Source organism: Cryptomeria japonica, chromosome 2, assembly GCF_030272615.1.
Source record: "Cryptomeria japonica chromosome 2, Sugi_1.0, whole genome shotgun sequence".
NCBI lineage: Eukaryota > Viridiplantae > Streptophyta > Pinopsida > Cupressales > Cupressaceae > Cryptomeria > Cryptomeria japonica.
The window spans coordinates 417,716,335-417,737,641 of NC_081406.1; the positions used below are offsets into that span (position 1 = coordinate 417,716,335).

The 21,307-nt window shown below is 36.0% G+C and overlaps 1 protein-coding gene across 4 annotated transcripts in view; it reads right to left on the bottom strand.

The window, feature by feature from the left end:
- Nucleotides 1-596: 596 nt before the first annotated feature.
- Nucleotides 597-21,307, bottom strand: part of LOC131062007 (uncharacterized) — a 241,136-nt gene continuing 220,425 nt past the window's right edge. For 3 of the 4 annotated variants that reach the window (XM_057995851.2, XM_057995854.2, XM_057995853.2), the window contains exon 8: nucleotides 597-1,108. In XM_057995851.2, the coding sequence (XP_057851834.1) occupies nucleotides 962-1,108 (147 nt within the window). In that variant the 3' untranslated portion in view covers nucleotides 597-961. The remainder of the gene's footprint in view (nucleotides 1,109-21,307) is intronic. The other variant, XM_057995852.2, reaches the window with a different exon arrangement.

Consider the following 21,307-nt stretch of genomic DNA (forward strand, 5'->3'; position numbering starts at 1 on the left):
TTATTTTTGAACATAATTACTCCAATGAATAGGAAAGTGTTTTTTCAATCTTAGAAGGAATGAGTTTGATAATATGAGTTAACCCTCTTCATTCTTCAATCTTTGAAAGGACAAAAATACTTTTTTCCGACTTTTATTTTTGAACATAAGACTGGAACGGTAATATTACTTTTGACGCCTCTTTCAAAACATTTTTAATAATAATATATAAGTTGCATTTTCATAAATATAACTTAAAAATACTTTTTCCAACAACTTAGAATTAAATTATTACCTTATACTAACTCAATAGGGTACAAAATTTTTAAATATAGACTAAAATATTTCTGGAAAAAAAAATCATCTTTTATATCATCTAACATGCACTATCACTGCAATGGCATCTTAAATGGCTATTCATATTCTTTATTTTGCTACCTTCGTTTACTTTCTTCTGTTGCTTTTATGCAGCCAACCTGAGGCTTTATGGAAGAATAATATAATATATTATCTGCAAATTCAATGAAAAAATAAAAGCAAGGCATTTCAAAACTCATTGTACTTTTGTATCAATGTGATGTAGATGTAAGCCAGTAAAACAAGGACAAAAGCAATCATTAAATTCAAACTAAAATTTTACGATATCTAGCAGTATCTCCAAACTTAAACAATTGCGGACCATGTTAAAAGGAAAGGCCTAAACTTCACTAGCTCAGGTGATGCATATCTGTACAAAAACACAATTAGTATAATTTATTGAATACAAGTTAGGACAGTATAAAGTTATTGCTCAGATCAACTTTTGATCTCACAGTGATCAAAATAATGACATATACAAATATCAATCCAGAAGGAATGTCTGTCCCAAATTTGAGTTGAGCTCTCACATACAGGAAATAGGAAGAAATTTATCCACCCATAAGCTTGACTTTTATTTGACAAATGCCACCAGTTCCCAAATTTAGAAAATAACCTACCTGATTTATAGCTTGTAATCTCTCCATTTTAAGACTTCAGCATAGTCTATGTTGTATGTGATACAGATTGTTGATATTGTCAAATTGCTCAAGGCACCTGTTCTGGTGTCTGACGCAATAATATCCCCCAGCCGTCTGCATGGACATAGAACCTTGACCCAGAGAAAAAATAAGTAAGCATTTACAAATTGAACAGAATAAGAAGCAGCTTTATTCACCTAAAAATATAAACTATGGAGTTAGAAGGGATCAAGCAGGAAATAACCCTTGCATGCAGTTAGTTTCGATTCTCGAATGATTAAAAAGACAAAACATGTATGTGTGACACATCTCAGTCTTCTTTCATTATAACAAATTTCCTAAATGTCATGCGAAACAGAAAACACTGGATTTACAAAACAATAAATAAAGTATCATCAAGCTATCATACATTATTTGCTATCAAGATTTTCCAAGCTAGCAATTTTGACATTGTATTATCGAAAGAACTAACACAACTGTGATCTTTACCCAGAGAACTAGTGGTACATGTCTACTGGCTAATATTTCAAGCATAAGTATGAATTAGAAAATAATCATTTTAACAATTAGGTCTTCAATGGTTTGCAACATCCAAATCCATGTTGGTTGCATTGCTGCAGAAAGGCCATCAACAGTAGTTTTGTTAAATTTCTATGGACAAGTTAGTACTCAATCCTTCGGCCTCCTATTTGTTACCAGGTTGCTATACTGCTGAGATACCATTCCTTTATGACCCAGAGTGTTAAATGCTGTTTTGGTAAATTTCTGTGCACCAGCTAAGATTCAAACCTTGAGCATCCCATTCACTGCTACGATTGCTCTTCTGACACATCATAAAGGTTGTCATTGAATAATTCTCCAATATGCTATTCTACAGCTGTCCCATTAGCAACTTACACCCAAAATACTCCAGAATAACTGCATCTACCTTCACTATTGGCAAACTACCTTAAAACATAGAAAGGTGTCAAGGCAAAGTTAATAAGTATCAATGTCAGTTTGAACCTAGCACTTGTATCTAAGAGCATCTATAGATATTATATAGATTAATTCCTCTGCAGATCTTGTGATTCCTGACAAACATACTATCATTTCTAGTCTCTCTGAGTTTATGACCAAGGGGTGATGTTTTCGTGCCACCAGTCAACATAATCAAGAATGCATCAGAAGCGAGAAATTTTTATGACATTAAGATAACATTTGCATCATGATACATTGACAATGGTCTTGATCCTAGCTTCAACAGGACATGGAGAATGCATGTGCATTATCATAACTGACTTTGTTGTGTTAATCAGAGTTTATCATCACCATACTCTGTTGATTGTGTGAGTCAAATTCTTCGTCAACTTGTTCTCCCAAACAATCTAAAAGGCACTCAGCACAATGGTCTTGATAATTTATGGATGTTGTGTTGGGGCTCTTATAAGCTATCACTTGCTTCAATTAAAGCACTCCACCCTTATTTCACTATCTAGAATCATTTTATAATAATTCTCACGAATGTTCAATATGTGATCACAGGATCTGGCTGAGTCTTGTATTACCAGATTTTTTCTGTCCGTGCCATACCATTTCATGTGGCATGTTATCTTAATTTCAAACAAAAGTTCAAAGATGAAATTGTTGGTGGTCCCCATTGATGTGTTTTTAGGCACAATCAAACATAGAATAAAATACCCAAAAGTATCTTATCCTCTCTTGAGCAAAGTCCTCCCAAATGCTAAACTATGTGATCAAGTGGAAGACTCCAAGGTTCCTAATGTCGGGTCACGACTTGTGGATAAGCACAATTGGTTGTTGTGATTGCTGTTACTCCAAGGGGCCTTACGTACTTCTTAAGGGATAGACGAATGTCTAGACTTCAAGAAAATCTTTTGAATGATGTGCAATAAAGTTCTTCTACTTACTACTACTTCTATTAGTTTGATAAAAAAAAATGCAAAAGATAAGGCTTGGGGAATACTACACTACGCCTAGGAATGCAAGGATGAAGGATGACTTCTAGTGAAACTCGACTAGTCTTTGCTTCGACATGTGAGAACATCTACGCAAAGGTTAATGCAATCTTCTAAGGGAGTTAGATGATTTTCATATCATTACCAAACATAGACACCATTAATTAAATGCATATCGATGATTGAATAACAATTGACCTAAAGCACTTTCAAGGTTTCTAGTTGACCACGCAAGGCAAATTTGCAATCAACAAATTGCTAGTGGTATGGATTAGGAGTTTCACCATAAATCATGCAAAGCATTCTATCATTCAACTTAAATACTTAAAACTAATTTTAAAGCTTAGATTGAGAAGATGAATAACCATGCAAATGCTCCAAAGATTAAATAGAAAACACCACACTTTAATGTCTTTATTAATCCAGCAGCAAAACAGCAACAATTGTTCAAGTCTTTCTCATACATTACAAAATGAAAGATGGAAGCTTATATAGAGCTCCAAAATGAAATAGAGGCCCAAGATTGCCCTGAAATGAATGGCTAAGATTAAAACCCTAATTAGGGTTAGTTGCAGCCAACTAACTATCTCCATTATCAGCCAAAAGAAAACAGGCATGTTTTTGGCACGAACATTGAGGAAATTTCCTCCAATGAGAAAATGCGCATCACATGGAGCTCACAACAAACTTTCTTCTAGAAGCTACTTTCCTTGATCCTTCTCTTTGATGGCGAATGCAATGAATCTGGACATTACTGTGTCAAGCTCTTCCATGGACAAACTAGGCAAAGTATCGAGTTTGAACTCAATCACCTCCAATGTGTTAGAACAAGCAGCAAAAGCCTTTTGCCATTATGTTTCCTATTTTCGGAATGTCCCCTTAAAGACCATGACCGAACATACTTTATTCAAAACATTATCTAAGAAACCTGTTGTTGGAAAGAAGATAGGTCTTATCTTATTATGCAGCTCATCAATACTGAAACCATCTTCATCAAGCATGTCTTGAATAAATACTTCTTTGGTTGAGATGATGAATTGTTCTTGAATTCCTTTAAGTTTCTCTCCCATTTTGATACAATTATCTCTTATTTTATCAAGAGTTTCCTTCCATGCTATCAAAATACAATACCACCTATTGAAATCATAGATTACCTTTGCTTCCATCAATCCACCATCAACTAGCATTTGTTGGGGAATTTCTTTCAAAGCTTGCAAACATGGTAGTCTTATCTCGGATGAACTGAAACTCTTCCCATATTTCCATGATGTTTTGGATCCTACACAAGAATGTGGTAACTCTATCATATGTTTGCATGAATTCATGAGTGAAGGAACTAGCTTGTTGAAAAGCATTCTCAATCCACGTTTTAGTGACTTGAACTATCATTCTCGTTTCTTCTACACCTTCAACTGCTTCTTTGGAGAGTATTTGGGGTGGGCATGGTGTATCTTCTTCCTGTCGGGATGACATGCGGTGAATGTAGTGCATCAATTGCTTGTTTTCCTCCTTCAATTGCTTCCTTTTTCTTACCTCAATCCCCAATTGTTCTTCCATGTTAGAGGTCGATCCTCTCAATTCTTCAACTACTTGAGTGTGAGTGATAGGACCAATGTCTATCTCTCTTATGTCATAACCTTCTCCCATAATTTGATCCCTTGGTTTATCAAATTTGGGAATAGCCATTTGTACCTTTCGAGAACCAGATGCATCACTCACAATCTTGGAATACTTCTTAGGCTTCTTACTTTATTTTGTTCTACTCTTGCAAGCAAATTGTCCAAATCTCTTACTTCATCAACTATTATTATTATTATTTTTCATTCTTTCTTTTAACCATTCAGGTGCTTGATCATCCGCTTCTTCTAATTCAAAAGATTGTTGTTGATTGCCTTCAGGAGTTGTGAATGCATCTTCGTAATGTTCTTGGTTTTGATCATCAACATCCATGCATTGTGTTTCTCCCATTGGGTTGGTTTGTTGATCGTAAACAAGTTCTTCATCATGAGGTGGTGAATTAACCTCTTCATTATCTGGCTGATTGGTATCACTGGATTCATTAACACTTCTTCTATCTTGTACATTCTGAATGACTCACTCATCTTCTTGTGAGATGTTTTTCCCTTTCGAGGCTGCATTCATGTCCACAAAAATGTTTACCCCTCTACCAGAAGGAGTGCTAGTAGTAGATGGAGTACTTGTCCTTTGTTTCTTTCGCTGAGTTGAATCATCATCTTTTCCTTTTCTCTTTCTTGCTTGGGCTTGTGAACTTTAAAGAATGTCCTATTGACTACTCTCCCCTTGTGTGTTTACTTCATTTCCTGTACTTTCATCTTCAGACTCTTTTGAATTCTCATACTGATAGGATGATGACTCCTTATTATCCATCCAGTCCTATGTTGGAGTGACACCTTTTGCTCTTAGCTTGTCTGCCTGGTATAGTATCCATTTCTTAGTGTTTTCCAGCACTAATTGATTTATCACTTCTGGTTGGGTGACTTCAGGAACATACCAATCTATTGCAGAGAGGGGCTTATCGTTTTCCTTCTTATAGTGTGGCAACACCATATCTTCATCACCCTCGATTTGGTTTGGAACCCGTAACACCTTTGTGAGCTTGATCAACTTGAGAGATAGCCTTGAATATGCTTTCTCTTATCTCGAAATCATCAGTTGTATTTGCCCAATGGTATTTAATATGCATGAAATGATGAAATAGCTCCTTATTTTTTGTCCCAATGTTGTGGTAGGGATTGAAGTTGCTTCTTGAGGTGTGAGTCTTGAGGTTGTAGTACTGTAGCTCTTCTTTTATCCTTGTGCTGCTGAAATAGTAGGGCATGTTTCAAGTGACTTACCTATCTTGACTGGGAAGGTAGTCTTAGCTTTCTTCTTTCTTCTCTCAAGTACATCATATTCTAACAACTGTCTAGATACTTCCAATAGTACCATTCTGTTTGTAGGATATCTAGGAAGATGGTAAGCATAGGAAGAGCATCCTTGTATTCTCAAGTAGGTTAATTTTGGAAATTGAATATACCAAAAACCGTATTTTTTCACCAACTTAGATTCCTCAGTCTAATATGGGTGCCTCCTTGCAATGTTCTTACAATGTGCATGGTGAAGGCATCATTCACCCTCCAATACTGAGCAACACTATTTTTCAAATGCAATTGTGGATATGCATCATATGACAACATTTGACCCCCAGCTGGTCCTACTGGTGCTCTACAATTCAATCCCTTGTATTTACCATATCTAGCTAAGATATACATCAAGTATGAGCTCATGTAAAATGTTTTAGTTTGTTCTACATTCATCAATTGCTTATGTAAATTATCACTTACTAGTTTCGCCCAGTTGATGATATTAGCTCCTTTGGTTACTTCTTCAATGTAGTACCACATCCATGGTTCATATGGTGAAGCTTGAAGTGATCCCATGACTCTATTTACCATCATGATCAATTCTGCTAATCCTTCCTTGAAATCTGATTTGAGGACTGTTTTCTTCGGTACTCTATTATGACTTTTTCTAGGCTCAAGGATCCAATTCCTATTGAGGATGTCATCACAAGCTTTTGATTTACAAGTATAAAGCTAAGGCATCATCTTTGCTTTTGTAGATCATCTAGTCATATTTAGGAGCATTGAACACTTCAGCTACTGATAGTTCTGTGAGATAGACTATCTTTCTTCCATCTGGTGCTACAATTTGCCTCTGTTCCGGGCAGTAATGTTTAGCACATTCGAGAACCAGCTCACTACATTGGACTGCCAGTGGGAAGAAAGCTATATGAGACATGCCATTCCTTGTGAGCTTCTTCGCCATCTTGGAGGTATTGTACTTGCATCTCCCAAACACTAGATCTCAGAAGTCATCCATATCTGTGTCCAAAGTTGGTATCGCTAATCTTCCGCCATTTGGATGTGAGCTTAGTATCGAAGAGCATGTCTTTGAATTCGTTCTTCATTAGTGCTTGCCTTTGATTTCCTCGTGTCTTCGCGTCAGACAATAGCCTACAAACAAAACGATTCTGTTACCAAGTTGATGTGGATTTTGAAGTTTTAAAGAGTGCGATATGATAGATAAGAATGCTAGTAATATTCAACTTGATCAACAACTTATCATACCTCAGCTAAGGCAAACAAAATTCTTGCCTTAGGAAAATTGAAAGCTACATGTCTTTGATATAACAAAAATCAGACCTGGAAATGAGAAAATAAACTCAGATTTCCAAACCTTTATAACAGATTGTCTAAACCTTAGGGTTTGCAAAAGTAGTTTGCATGGAAATGTGTTCTTACAAATACCAATTCGCTAAATGTTGCCCAGGCTGCTTTCAATTTGGACTGAAAATGCTTCTAAGTCAAGTTTAAAATCCCCCTTAAAAATCGCCTTCTTTGAAGTGGAGTTGATCAATGAAATGATCAACAAATTCGCTGTTAAAATCGCTGGTCTGAAGATGGAAATCGTCCTTCAAAATTACCACCTTGGGTATTTTTCGCTGTGCTTAGAAGATGTAATTCGCTGATGTCTTTAATTTGCAGATTGAATTTGCTAATTTGCTTGAATGATGTTTTCAAAATGAACTTTGAATGCCATCTTATATAGGCGTTGGAGAGATAGAGTCACCACCTTTCATTTCCAGTCCCATAGGCCGACTTGCCTCCTAAAAAATATATTTTAATTCGCTTGTTTGCTGGGCGTTCAACACTTATATTGCTAGCCAACTTATTGTTGATTAGGGGATGGCGATTTTTTTTAAAATTGATTTGCACCTTGAATCAGGTTTAAGTGCTTCATTTGCACCTTGAATCGGCATTAAGTGCTTCATTTGCACCTTGAATCAGCAGCTTAGAACCATTCAATTGTACCATGAATGTTGATAAATTAACTCCATTTTCCTGATTAATTTTTTGTTTTCATAAGATCATTTTACCTTGCGCGATGTTAAGTGGTTTGTTTACACTTTATAATCTTGGAGGCAATTTTGTGTTCATTTGTACCTTATTCGTTTTACCTTTTGTTCGTACCACTTTAACTTAGTCAAATTTAAACTAGGTTGGACGACATTTCAAGCTTCGTTTGCACCTTGTTCATTTGACATTTTGTTTGCTCCACTTTAACTTAGTCAAATTTCAACTAGACTGGGTGGCATTTCAAGCTTTGTTTGCACCTTGTTCATTTGACATTTTATTTGGACCACTTTTATTTTGTGAAATCTCAACTCAGAAGAGTGAAAATTTGATGTTCATTTGTACCAAATTTGCCTCACGTTTTGTTCGTACCATGTCTAATTCTTGAACTTTCAAACTTGATGGGTAGCAATTTCTCCTTCATTCATACCAAGTTCAACCTATGTTTCATTTGCACCTCAATCAAATCTAGATCTTAAAGCTCTTATTTGCACAAAATTGTTAAGCAGTCCTTCATTGAAATCAATTTTAGCAAATTCATATCTTAGCCAATTTTAATTTTGGATACCAATTTGATCTATGCCCATGAGATCATATCGCCTATCTCCTCTGAAAGTGATCCTAAAGGCTTTTATCTCTCATTTTGACCTAGATCACTTCAACTCTCAACTTCCCATCTTTTCATCCCTAAGAGACCCTTCCATTGTTATCAAGATTCAAAACATCACAAGGCAAGGGAAACCTTCAATTTGGAGTCCGACTAAGTCTATTAGCTACTCAATCAATCAACTTGACCTATTGGAACAAATAAAAGGGGGTCCCCATTTTGATGGGGTGATGTGTGAAATGGTCACAACAGTCCCTTGTTTGCATCCTCTAGAGAACATAAACTACACACTCCCTTCTTGATATAGAATATTCTGAGATAAGTATGGTGATTGAGGAAATGAGGCATACTTGGAAAGCGATGGTCATTTTATCATCATGGGTGTACTAATATTAAACATTGATCACTCATCATTGTCAATGTCACATGTTCAGCTGGCTCTTATTTTCTTTAGTGCTATTGATTGTTCCAATAAGAGTTCAAATTTTGAAGGATTGTACAACAATAAGAATTGAGGGCAAACCCTTAAAATAATTAGCATGAATTGTATTATGAGGAATTAGATGTTTTCTAATCGCAATAACTTAATTTAAGACATAATAACATTTAATAATAATTGGGAAACAAGTAGCCTCCTAGTAGGGGACATTACATTCTGAACTGTAAATTATTTTCATTCTTTGTCATAGCAATCACTCTTTGTCATATAAACCTTAGTCTTTTTAAAAAAATTAATTTTTGTAACTTGCTTGTAGATTTGCTTGCTCCTTGATCTCACCTCTTGAGCAAGTTATCAGATATGTAAAATACAAACTCGCATAATCTTTGAGAAATTTATACAACATTTGATAACATGTTTAGATAGATAAAGCAAGTCATTCATAGCAAAAATCCCAATTTGGAATTTTATGAAGAGCATAATAGGCCCATTGTAAGGCAGCAATGGAAAACTCTTAATACACAGTTTCATATGGTAGCCTATGCTCTAAATGCCAAATGGTATGCAACAAGGCTAGAGAGTGCTTCCATATAATGATGAAATTGTGAAAGAAGAGTTCATGAAGGCCCTTCAAAAGATGTATATTAATGTGTAATGTCCCCCATTGCCTAGCTTTTAAGTTAATAATAATTTGCTAGCCTCTATTATCCCAAAGGCTAAAACAAAAATAATAAAAAAAAAAAAGGGATAAAATTATTCGATTGAATATGAAGGGAAAGTATAGGCTATGGACTTATTCATTTTTCATATTTAATTGAAGTGTGGGGGCCACCAAATTAGACAATGGGATCGAATTATTTTGGGGAAGATTTAATATCGGCCAAGTTTAATTCTATGACATTGGGTGACATCCAAGTTTGATGAAATAATTTCAACGCTAAGTGAGAACATTAAATTTAATATATGAACTTTTTGAAGGAAATGCGATACAAGGGAATTTGGTCGGGAAGTGGGAATCAATAATTTTTTATTACTATTGAGCGGATGGAGGTAGGAAGCGATTTAATTCTGCGGCTTGATGAACACGCAATGAGGGGACTTGTGCAAAGCGCATACATAAGGAAATATCGGGTTTGTTTTGGATTATGGAAGTCTATTGGCTTTGATTATAGTTTGCTTGCATATTTCATTCTCTGAGCTCTAGACGAAACCCTAGAGCCACTATGCTGGATGAAATCCCTAAGCACACAGCTGTGGTCTTCTCCCAAACGCGACAAATCTGAGTTCCTCATCTGGCCATCACGTGGAGGCCCCAAAACTAGTTCGTAGCGACTTCGAATATCCTGTAGGAACACGTCGTGGGTGTTGGAAAGCAGTGAACTTCACGTCGTGTCCATTTGCCCACACACAGAACTTGCATCTGATCGAATGCAGAGAATATCGTGGGGAATAGTGATGGCTGGCAGCATATAGACGTCCTGGCTTAAGGAAGAACCCCTTCTGGCTTGTGCAAGTTTCTAGCAACACATGTAGTTTTGCTAATCTGGTTGGAGACGTGGTCATCAGAATTAATGCATTTTTGAGGATACGACTTCCCAACAGCTATGTACACATTTGCTGAAGCGGGAGGAAATTTATAGGAGTGTGGAGTTTAGGAGTTCTTATAAGCTGCCATCAAGTGCTTCATACACAATGTCAATGTTGGAAGTATTGTGTGCATTCATTTTCATGTTTTGAAGGATTACCAGGTCTGCAGTGTGTTTTACAGTTAATTTGTAATTTTTGAATTAGCAATGAAGTGGTATGAAGACTAGTTAAAGGAACTCCTTGTTTTCAACGCTCATTGCAAATGTGTCTTGCTTGGTGTATGCTCTACTTCATGAATGAAATCTGAAAACAACCCTAATCAACACTGCTTATTTGATTACATAAACTTGCAAACAAGACACAAGTCGAACTCAATGATTAGCTACAGCCAAACAGTCAATTCCCAACCACTAATCAGCAAGCTCATTGCATCCAAATATAACAGTAATAAAAAAATCAGGCTTATTTCATAGGTATGCTAAATGTTTGACGAAATGCCTATCAGCCAAAACTGAAAAAATTGGGTCAGAATTAGTAAGGGTCATTACATAACGAGTCTACTTCACTTCAAACACAATGGCTAGCCTTTGTCAATCTTCGCAGTTAAACATTTAGCAAATCAAAGGTGAGGACAAACAGAGCTACATTAGCTTAACCAACCCTACTGGATGGTATACATGGCATGGCAATGATACACCAACGTTGAGTATACTTGCCACTCACCTTCCTTCACATATTGACAATTACATTGTGTAGAAAGGAATTGATCTACATACAGCATCATCTAGTGAATCAAGAGGAAAAGGCCTACGTCAATGAGTGGAAAGTTGGTGGCCATGCATAATACCTTGAGACTTTAGAAGCAATATACTCCTAGGTATTGTTAGACTCTAGCAACACATTGAGATGTTACGAGGTGACTCCAAGGTTCCAAATGTCAAGTTACAAGGTGATACTCAGCATTTCCAAGCGCCTAAGGTGATGATGGTGGGAGACATTCCCAAATTGCACCATCTTTGTAATCAAGCATCTAACTTTGATTAACTCTTCTGAAACCATCATTCCTTGATCATATTTGCATTCCCTTTCTCTTGCATGGAAACTCCTTCCTTGTGATATTTGGAACTTGTTTTTGCATTGCTCTCCATACTTGTAATGATCTAGGATTCCTTCACTTGAAGCCTTCGTCCTAGATTACTCTCCTGTTATACTGGCAACAATTCTTAGATTTCCAAAGGAATTTCAAGATAGTTAAAAAACTCCTTCCTTTTGTTGATCCTCACACTTGTGATCATGAGTCCTTACCCTTTGATGCATCCTCCCTGTCATGATTCCTTCATGCTATCAATACGATGGTTAAGTTGTAAAGTGAATATGTTGATATCCTTCTTTGATTGTGAAGTCCTTGTGTTTGATTCCTCGAGCCTTGAAAATATTGATCCCTCCAAGTTGTAATGTCTTCTCTCTATCATTCCACATGCTTACATGACATGAGACTCAACTTCTTTAAGTTGTAGTTACCTTCCATTCACTATCTTCAGTCTCTTGCCTGTCTAGACATTTGATGCTCTTCTTGATTCAACCTTGAAGTATGTTGATCCTTGCCCAAGTGATGATACCTTCCATCATTCTTCAATAAACCATGAATTCACTGTCACTATATCCATAAGGTTCATTCCACCTTCACTTGCAATCAGACCTGCAAGAGGCAAATAACAAATTATTACATCGTAAGTTGAAAGAAACGCTAATTAATTTTACAAAATCAATCAAATTCCTCAGTCTAAAATGTTTACTTTTGTCACTCAGGTTAATGGATTAGGACTGATTTATCTGTTTCTAGGTGTGTTTCATGTTTGCTTCAGGTCTAGTTTTGATATTGAAATGAGGTCTGATCTCATATTTCCTACTTGATTTCTGATTGTTTACAGGTTTGAGAGGGTTTGTGAAATACTTCAAGACTGACTTTCCTTATGTTTCAGTTCTGATCTCTGATTTTTGAGTCCTCCAAGGTGAATTTCATAGGTCGTGGACCTTGATGTGCCAGGGAAGACTGCCTCTTAGGCCAACTTTTGCGGGTGTACTGGAAGACTCCAAAGATGGTCATGGATTTCAGGGATAAGTGGAAGTATGTCATCATGGCCAGAATTTTTTGCATGCAGTGGAAGTCCGTGGATTTGGGCATGAAGTGGAAGTTGTGAAGGGTGGACCTTCTTGATCAATTTACTTTCAAAACAACTTCATGCTTATTCATCAAGGTAACTTCATCAGCATTACTCATCATTGCCTCTCAAAACTCTTCAATCATTAAGCTTCCACAGGTCCTAGATTATAGCAAGAGAATTTCTCCATTACGGTTGAGGATTTGACCAGCAACTGGAAATTCTCAAGGAAGGTTGGGCTTTTAGAGGTGAAGTGCAAGTTGATGAAGCAGGCCGGGCTTTTGGAGGCCAAGATAAAATGATGTGAAGCTGGCCAGGCTTTTTGAGTGCAAGTGGAAGTGGTGTGAACGTGGCCAGGCTTTTCAACATGTGAGGGAAGTCTGTGGATTTCAGGGTGAGTGGAAGTGAGTGGCTTCCAAGTTACTGATTGTCTTAATCACTTCTACCCCTCATCAAATTCCTTTATCTGCCTGATCACATATCAATGATGATGCACTTTACAATGCCAAGTAAAGGAAAATTAGTCATGGTCGGGGTTTTGGGTGTGAAGTGGAATTGAGCCCATGAAGGTCCGAGATTTGAGGGCCAAGTGGAAGTCTTCTAAGATGGCCGGGCTTTTGACCGGAGTGGAAGTGGAAGTAAAATGTCCAAGGATTTGGGGGGGAAGTGTAAGTATCTGCCTATGACTTCTCCAAGTTGTTGATCACCTTAATTGCCTTCATTCTTCATCACTTAGCCATTTTCTTGATCAAGTATCATATTACTGCCATTTCCTTTTGCTAAGTCTTAGATTTCTTCAACCCAAGAATGAATGCTACTTAGGCCGCGGATTTGGGATGGAAGTGGAACTTCTTCCTTAGTAGAATTTCGGCAACTCTAAGTTGTTGATTACATTAACCACCTTCATTCCTCACTACTTAGCCACCTGATCAAGCACTTCATCTTATTCGTTTGATTGCTAATCATACTTGAGACTCATACCCTAGCTCAACCTGAAGGTTGCACTATAAAGCATCATCCAATGATCACCTTGACCAATATCTATCACTTGGCTTGCACCTATCACTTGAGCACCTAGAGATGAGAAAATTGTTGGTCTCTTATCTTTGTTATTGTCCTTGATGTCGGCTTGTGGTGATCGAGATGACAAGCTGGATATTTGACTTCTTGATTAATGTGTAGCTCCGTATGTAGTGGTTACTTGCTCACGGGGCTACTTGATTAAATGCATATCCTATTCCACTTGACAGATGGTGTCCACGAGAGTTACTTGATAAAATGCATATCCTTTGGCACGTGGGCAGCTTTTACTTCGGGCACTTGATATTATTCGGATTTCAAATATTATTGTTGTTTGTTTTGGGGCTTGTATATCATGTCTTTTAGCTTTCTTTCGAAAGCATTTGCTCGAACCCTAGTCGCCATGTATGTTTTGAAGGCTCTATCAAACAATTGTTTTTCAGATGTTGCAGTTAGTTTTTGGTTTATCACCATGTCATGAGCAAGAACGTTATTTTGTCGAGCAGAAATTGGTTATTGTCATCATGCACAGAAGGTGGACTTCGAGCAAAAGATGCAATCAGGTTTTTCAGTTTCTTTTTGACTTTTTGCCGACATAGTCAGGTATTCTTTCAAGCATATAAAAAAACAAAAATATTCACTTTAATGGAAAATGAAATATAGAAGGGTTTTCTCTTGACAGTCGGTTGAAAAAGTAGTTTGCATACCAGTTCTTCAGTTATAAGCATTTTGTTTTTACAAAAGAAGTTATTTTTACTGGTTTATGTTAAAAAGCGGATGTATATATATATATATATATATATATATATATATATATATATATATATATATTGTATGATATGAAAGAAGGGTGTGTGAAAAAGGAAAGAGGATCATTTGATTCGTTACTTAGCTGCTCTGTCTTAAGTATCTTGAGCATCGAATGTTGAAAACAGAGTAAGAAGTTTCTTTTGAAAATAAGTTATAAGGGAGTGTCTTTGTCATTCTGCTATATTATGTTAAATCAGTTTGTGGATGACAGAATATGTATTCAAATAAGTTTTCATAGACTATTCCTGTGATTTGCTAACAATCATGATTTTGGAACTGCAAATACAATGCAGTTGTAGGGTCAGTGTTGAGAACAAATTTTTCACAAGTTCTTAAGTTGTAAGATGTTGAGTTCAAACTCCATCAAAACACTTCACTGTTGAATTTATTCTTAAACTGTTGTTGGCATTTTGAGGTGTTGAGCAAAGACTCCACCATTGTGATAGTTGGATTTTTGAGATGAAATAAAGTTGACAGGTTACGAGTGGTTTTTATACCCCATGAGGGTTTTCCACTCATGAAATTTGTGTCTTGTGAAATGCTTTGAAAATCTTGTCATCTTTCACATCTGTTCATTAGGTCAAGCTCTGATATTTATGTCATTCATTATATGCAAATTTGTATTTGTAAATCTGCAATATCACTTGCATGTGAAGTTGTTTTAGTTCATCTGATTGTTGCAGTAAAAGATGTATCTCATAGAAGCATATGCAAATTGTTTAGTCAATATATCCTAATATTTCTTCTTAGATCTTGCAAGGGTTGAATATCTTTAATCAGCAGTTCTTGTTTCTCATTTAAAGCAAGTTGTATTGTGTTAAAAAGGTCTATCAAGTTTTTCAAAAGTTTTACTAGTTGAATTTTTATTACACTCTGATTCAACCCCCCCTCTCAGAGTGAAACCACTTCCAACAAGTGGTATCAGGGCATAGGGTCCTGCATTTCTTAGTCTTCCTAGGATAGATCCTGGTCTTGGAAGTTTCTGTTATGTCTCAAGAGGGGTCATTTGTCACTAGAGCTCCATTGTTTGATGGGACTGATTTTGTCTTCTGGAAAATCAGAATGGAAACATATCTGATATCTATAGACCTAGATGTCTGGAATAGTGTTTGTAGTAAATACACAGTTCCTGTTACTAACCAACAGATCCTGATGGAAGAAAACAATATGAGATGAATGCTAGAGCCAAACATGCTATATTGTGTGGGCTCACTAAAGATGTTTTTGTTAAAATTATGCATTGCAAATCTACACATGAGATTTGGGAAAAACTTGAAAACATCTATCAAGGAAATGAAAAAGTCAAACAATCTAAAATACTCACTCTCAAAACATAGTGAGGAAATGAGAATGAAAGATGATGAAAAAGTTGTTGATTACTTTCTAAGAATTGATGAAATTGTGAATGGAATGAGAGGAGTAGGTAAAGAGGTAGAAGAATTCACAGTGGTTAAAAAGGTTATTAGAACTCTGTTGCCTAAATATGAAATGAAAGTTTCTGCCTTAGAAGAAAAGAAAAATTTCAATAAGCTTACCCTAGATGATCTTCAAGGAACCTTGACTGCATTTGAAATGAGAACAAATAAAAGTGATAATGCCAATTCATCAAGAAAAGTGTCTGCTTTCAAAACAGAGAAAAAAGTAGATGTGGATAGTGAATCAGAATTATCTGATTCTTTACAAGCTCTATTAGTACAAAAGCTCAAAAAGAAATACAAAAACAAACAACCTCTAAAATGTTTTGGATGTAGCAAAGCTAGTCATTTTGCAGCCCAATGCCCTTACACTGAACAAAATGATGATGATGATCAGTTTGAAAAATACAAGAAAAAGGTTTTCAATCCTAAGAAAAACTTCAACTTCAACAATTTTAAAAAGAAAAGGAGTCTACTCTACAGAGAAGACTCCGATGATGAGTCAGATGACTCTTTGGGTGATGAAGGTGAAACGTTGTTCATGGCTGAAATTGGTTTGTCTAATACCACAGACAAAAAAACAATTACTAAAACCAATAGTCAATCATACTCTAAGAACTGTGAGATAAATCTTTAAGGTGAATTGTTGTGTGCTCTTCAAGAAATTAAAAAACTTGAAAAACTTGTCTCCTCCGAGGAGAAAAGTTCAGGTAACTTAACTACTACTTTTCAAACTGAGTTAGATGACTCTAAAAGAGTTATAAAGAATCTCAAGTCAGTTCTTTCTGACAAAGAACAGGAGATTCTAACACTCAAACAACAGATTAGTTCTCTTAAAAAACAAGTTGAAGATCATGAAAGAACTATTCACTTGCATAACATGCTAGGGAAACAAAAACAGCTCACCAACACAGGTGAATGCTCAAATTTTGCAGGTCAGAATATAAAAACAGATAATAAGGAGCATCTATTTGAAAACAAATGGAACAATTTCAGGTTTAATCCTTTCTTCAATAGATATTGTTTTTTCTATAACAGATTCGGTCATAAGTGAGCACCTGCAAATTTAGGGTGCCCAGATTATCAAGTTTTGGTCAAAATCAATACTTTGGTTTTCCTAAAACAATCAGGTGTTTCATGTGCAATGTTATAGGTCATACTTCGAATGAGTGTAGACAAAATAAATCAAATGCAAGAAAAGTTTGGAAACCCAAACAGGTTAATAACATAGAACAATCCATGCTTGTCCAAACTGTTTTTCTCTCTAATAAGAAGACTCTATGGGTTGTTGATAGTGGTTGTTCTAACCACATGACAGGAGATAAAGATGAGTTCTTGAAACTTGAAAATTATGCTGGTGGGGTGGTAAAGTTTGGAGACAACTCTGGAATACAAATAAAAGCTGGAGGGTCTTTATTGCTAAATGATATTACACCTTTTCACGATGTGTATTATGTACAAGGCCTCAAACACAATCTTTTAAGTGTCAGTCAGATTTGTGATAGTGGGTATAAAGTCTCTTTCAACTCACAAGGTTGTACAATTAAAACAAAATCTGGTAAAACAATTGCAACAGGACTAAAACTCATGGCAATATATACAATCTCCTTGACTCATCAAATCATGAAAGAAGTGAAGGTATGTGTTTTATGGGCCAAGTCGAAGATAACTGGTTATGGCATAAATGTCTAGGTCACATGAACTTTTAAAAATTTGGTTAAAATCAGTAAATATCTGAATGTAAGAGGTCTACCAGTACTCAGTAAACCTGAAAATGTTGTCTGTTCTGAATGTGTCAAAGGCAAACAAACAAAGGTAAGCTTCAAGTCAAAAGAACATTCCTCTACTAAACCTTTGCAGCTAGTTCACACTGATCTATGTGGTCCTACTAGGACAAAATCTATTAATGGTGAAAAATATTTCATACTGTTTGTTGATAACTACACAAGAATGGTTTGGGTAACTTTTCTCAAACATAAGTCTGAAGCCTTTGAAAGATTCAAGATCTTTCGTAAATTGGTTGAGAAAGAATCAGATTTCAAACTTAAATGTTTAAGATCAGATAAAGGAGGAGAGTTTACTTCACAAGAATTCATTGAGTATTGTGAAAATCATGGCATAAAAAGACAGTATGTTGCAGCTAGAACACCCCAACAAAATGGGGTAGTTGAGTGGAAAAACAAAACTGTCAAGGAAATGGCCAGAACTATGTTAGATGAGGCCAAGTTGCCTGACAGGTTTTGGAAAGAAGTTGTTCATACAGCAGTTTATATCCTAAACAGAGTATAGATCAGAGTTAAGTCTAACTTCAGTCCATACGAACTATGGTATGGTCATTCTACAACTATTAAATATTTTAAAATTTTAGGTTGCTAATGTTTTATTAAAAGAGATGATGAAAATCATGGCAGTTTTCAGTCTAAGTCAGATGAGGGTATTTTCTTAGGATACTCTACACATAGTAAAGCATACAAATGCTTCAATATAAAGCTGAATAAAATCATTGAGTCTATAAATGTTACATTTGATGAGAAGGTGTTTTTAGATAATAATCATGTTCAGGATGTTGAAGAGGAGCCTACTTTAATACTTGGCAAATCTTCTGAATCTGTTGTAGTGGAAAACACTCAGTAGGAGAGTGTATCACAGTAGGAGAGTGTATCAAGTCCTAAAGTAACATCACCTCTATCTACACCCTCTAGGATTATTACTAAGAGGCATCCTTAAAATCTATTTATAGGGGATAAAGATGCTGGAATCTTAACAAGAAGAAGAGTTAAACTTGATTAACACGCTCAAATAGCTGAACAATTCTGTTTGCTGACTGAATTTGAGCCTAAGACCGTTAATGATGCTTTGAATGATGACTACTGGTTGACGTCTATGCAGGAAGAAATCAATCAGATTGAGAAAAATAAAACTTGGGAGTTAGTTCCAAGACCTGATGATAAAAATGTAATCGGTAGAAAATGGATTTTCAAAAACAAACTAGATGAATGTGGTAAAGTGGTACGAAATAAGGCACGTTTTGTGTGCAAAGGATATGCTCAACAAGAAGCTGTTGACTTTGGTGAGACGTTTGCACCGGTGGCTCGCATTGAGTCAATTAGAATATTTTTAGCATATTCTTGTTTTAAAAATTTCAAGGTGTACCAAATGGATGTTAAGACTGCTTTCTTGAATGGTTTTCTGGAAGAAGAGGTTTATATGGAACAGCTTGAAGGATTTGTTATTTTAGATAAACCTAATCATGTTTACAGGTTAAAAAAAGCTCTTTATGGCCTTAAACAAGCTCCTAGAGCTTGGTATTCTCGATTGGATTCGCATTTGATAGCAAATGGTTTCATCAGAGGTAGTGTGGACAGCAATCTTTATATCAAGAGAGAAGGTAATGACATTCTTGTTGTAGAAGTCTACGTTGATGACATCATTTTTGGTAGTAATGATGATGCACTATCCAAAAAAAATTCAAAAATAATGGCTTCTGAATTTGAAATGTCAATGTTAGGAGAACTATCTTTTTTTCTTGGACTTCAAGTTACTCAACTTGAAAATGGCATTTTTATTTCACAAACAAAATATGCCAAAGATATGCTAAAACGATTTCAAATGGCTGAATGCAATGCAGTACGTACCCCTATGGTCACTGGCTGTAAATTATCTAAAATGGATGAAACTCCTGTTGTTGATCAGACTTTGTATAGGTCAATGATAGGCAGTTTACTATAGTTAACTGCATCTAGGCCTGATTTGATACAAGCAGTGTGTATGGTTTCTAGATTTCAGTCTGCTCCTAAACGGTCTCATTTTACAGTTGTTCAAAGAATACTAAAATACATTCAGGGTACTCTCGATTTTGGTCTTCGGTATCCTAGAAATGACAATTTTACTCTGCTAGCCTACAATGATGCTGATTGGGCTAGGTGTGTAGATGACATAAAAAGCACCAGTGGTCGGCATTTTTCCTTGGTGATAGACTTGTGGCATGGCACAGTAAGAAACAAGATTGTATCTCACTTTCCACAGCAAAAGCAGAATATGTTGCTGCTACATCCTGCTGTACTCAATTATTATGGATGGCTCAAACTCTTCTGGGTATAGGTATTATTGTTGACAAACCTCTTACTATTTTTTGTGATAATACTAGTGCTATCAGTCTCTCTAAAAATCCTGTAATGCATTCCAGAATGAAACATATTGCAACTCGGTTACCCTTTCTTCGTGAAAAAGTTTCGGCTAATGAAGTTATATTGCACTATGTCCTACTCAAGCACAGGTTGCAGACATTTTTACCAAGCCTGTAGCTCCAGATGCATTTGAAAGACTTCGATTACGACTGGGAGTTCATTCTCAGTCTACTCTTGATTAATGCATTGTTTATTGGTTGAGGGGGAGCTTTGCTCTCCATCAATATGCACCCTTTGTCCTTGAAGACAAAAAAGGGGGAGATGTTACAGATTTCATACAGGTGTTACATGGCAGGTTACAAGTGTTACATTTACAGGTATTATTATAGGTGTCACATTTACAAGTATTAGATGACAGGTGTTACATGGATATTTTGGTTGGTTCAAAATATGCTCAGTTACATGGATTTTTTGGTTGGTTCAGAATATGCTCAGGTTGTTTTATTTTTAAATTATGCTCAGATTCTTATATCAGTTTACTTTGGTGTTAGACTGCTTTGTTAATTGCATGGTTTATGATTCAAGATTCATGACTCATGTCACTGACATTGCATGTGTTATGAATCATGGTTCATGGCTCATGTCTTTGACTAAAAATGCCTCATGATACAAGATTCATGTTATTGGCAGTACATGATTCATTGTTCATGGTTCATGGTTCATGTTGTTGGCACTGCAAAGTACACATTGTTTTTGCCATCAAGGACAAAGGGCGAGTTTGTTGGTCTCTTATCTTTGTTATTGTCCTTGATGTCGGCTTGTGGTGGTCGAGATGACAAGTTGGATATTTGACTTCTTGATTAATGTGTAGCACCTTATTTAGTGGTTACTTGCTCACAGGGGTACTTGATTAAATGCATAACCTAATCCACTTTGCAGATGGTGTCCACGAGAGTTACTTGATTAAATGCATATCCTTTGGCACGTGCGCAGCTGTTACTTCGGGCACTTGATATTATTCGGATTTCAAATATTATTGTTGTTTGTTTTGGGACTTGTATATCATGTCTTTTAGCTTTCTTTCGAAAGCATTTGCTCGAACCCTAGTCGCCATGTATGTTTTGAAGGCTCTATCAAATAACTGTTTTTCAGATGTTGCAGTTAGTTTTTGGTTTATCACCATGTCATGAGCAAGAATGTGATTTCATCGAGCAGAAATTGGTTATTGTCATCATGCACAGAAGGTGGACTTCGAGCAAAAGATGCAATCAGGTTTTTCAGTTCCTTTT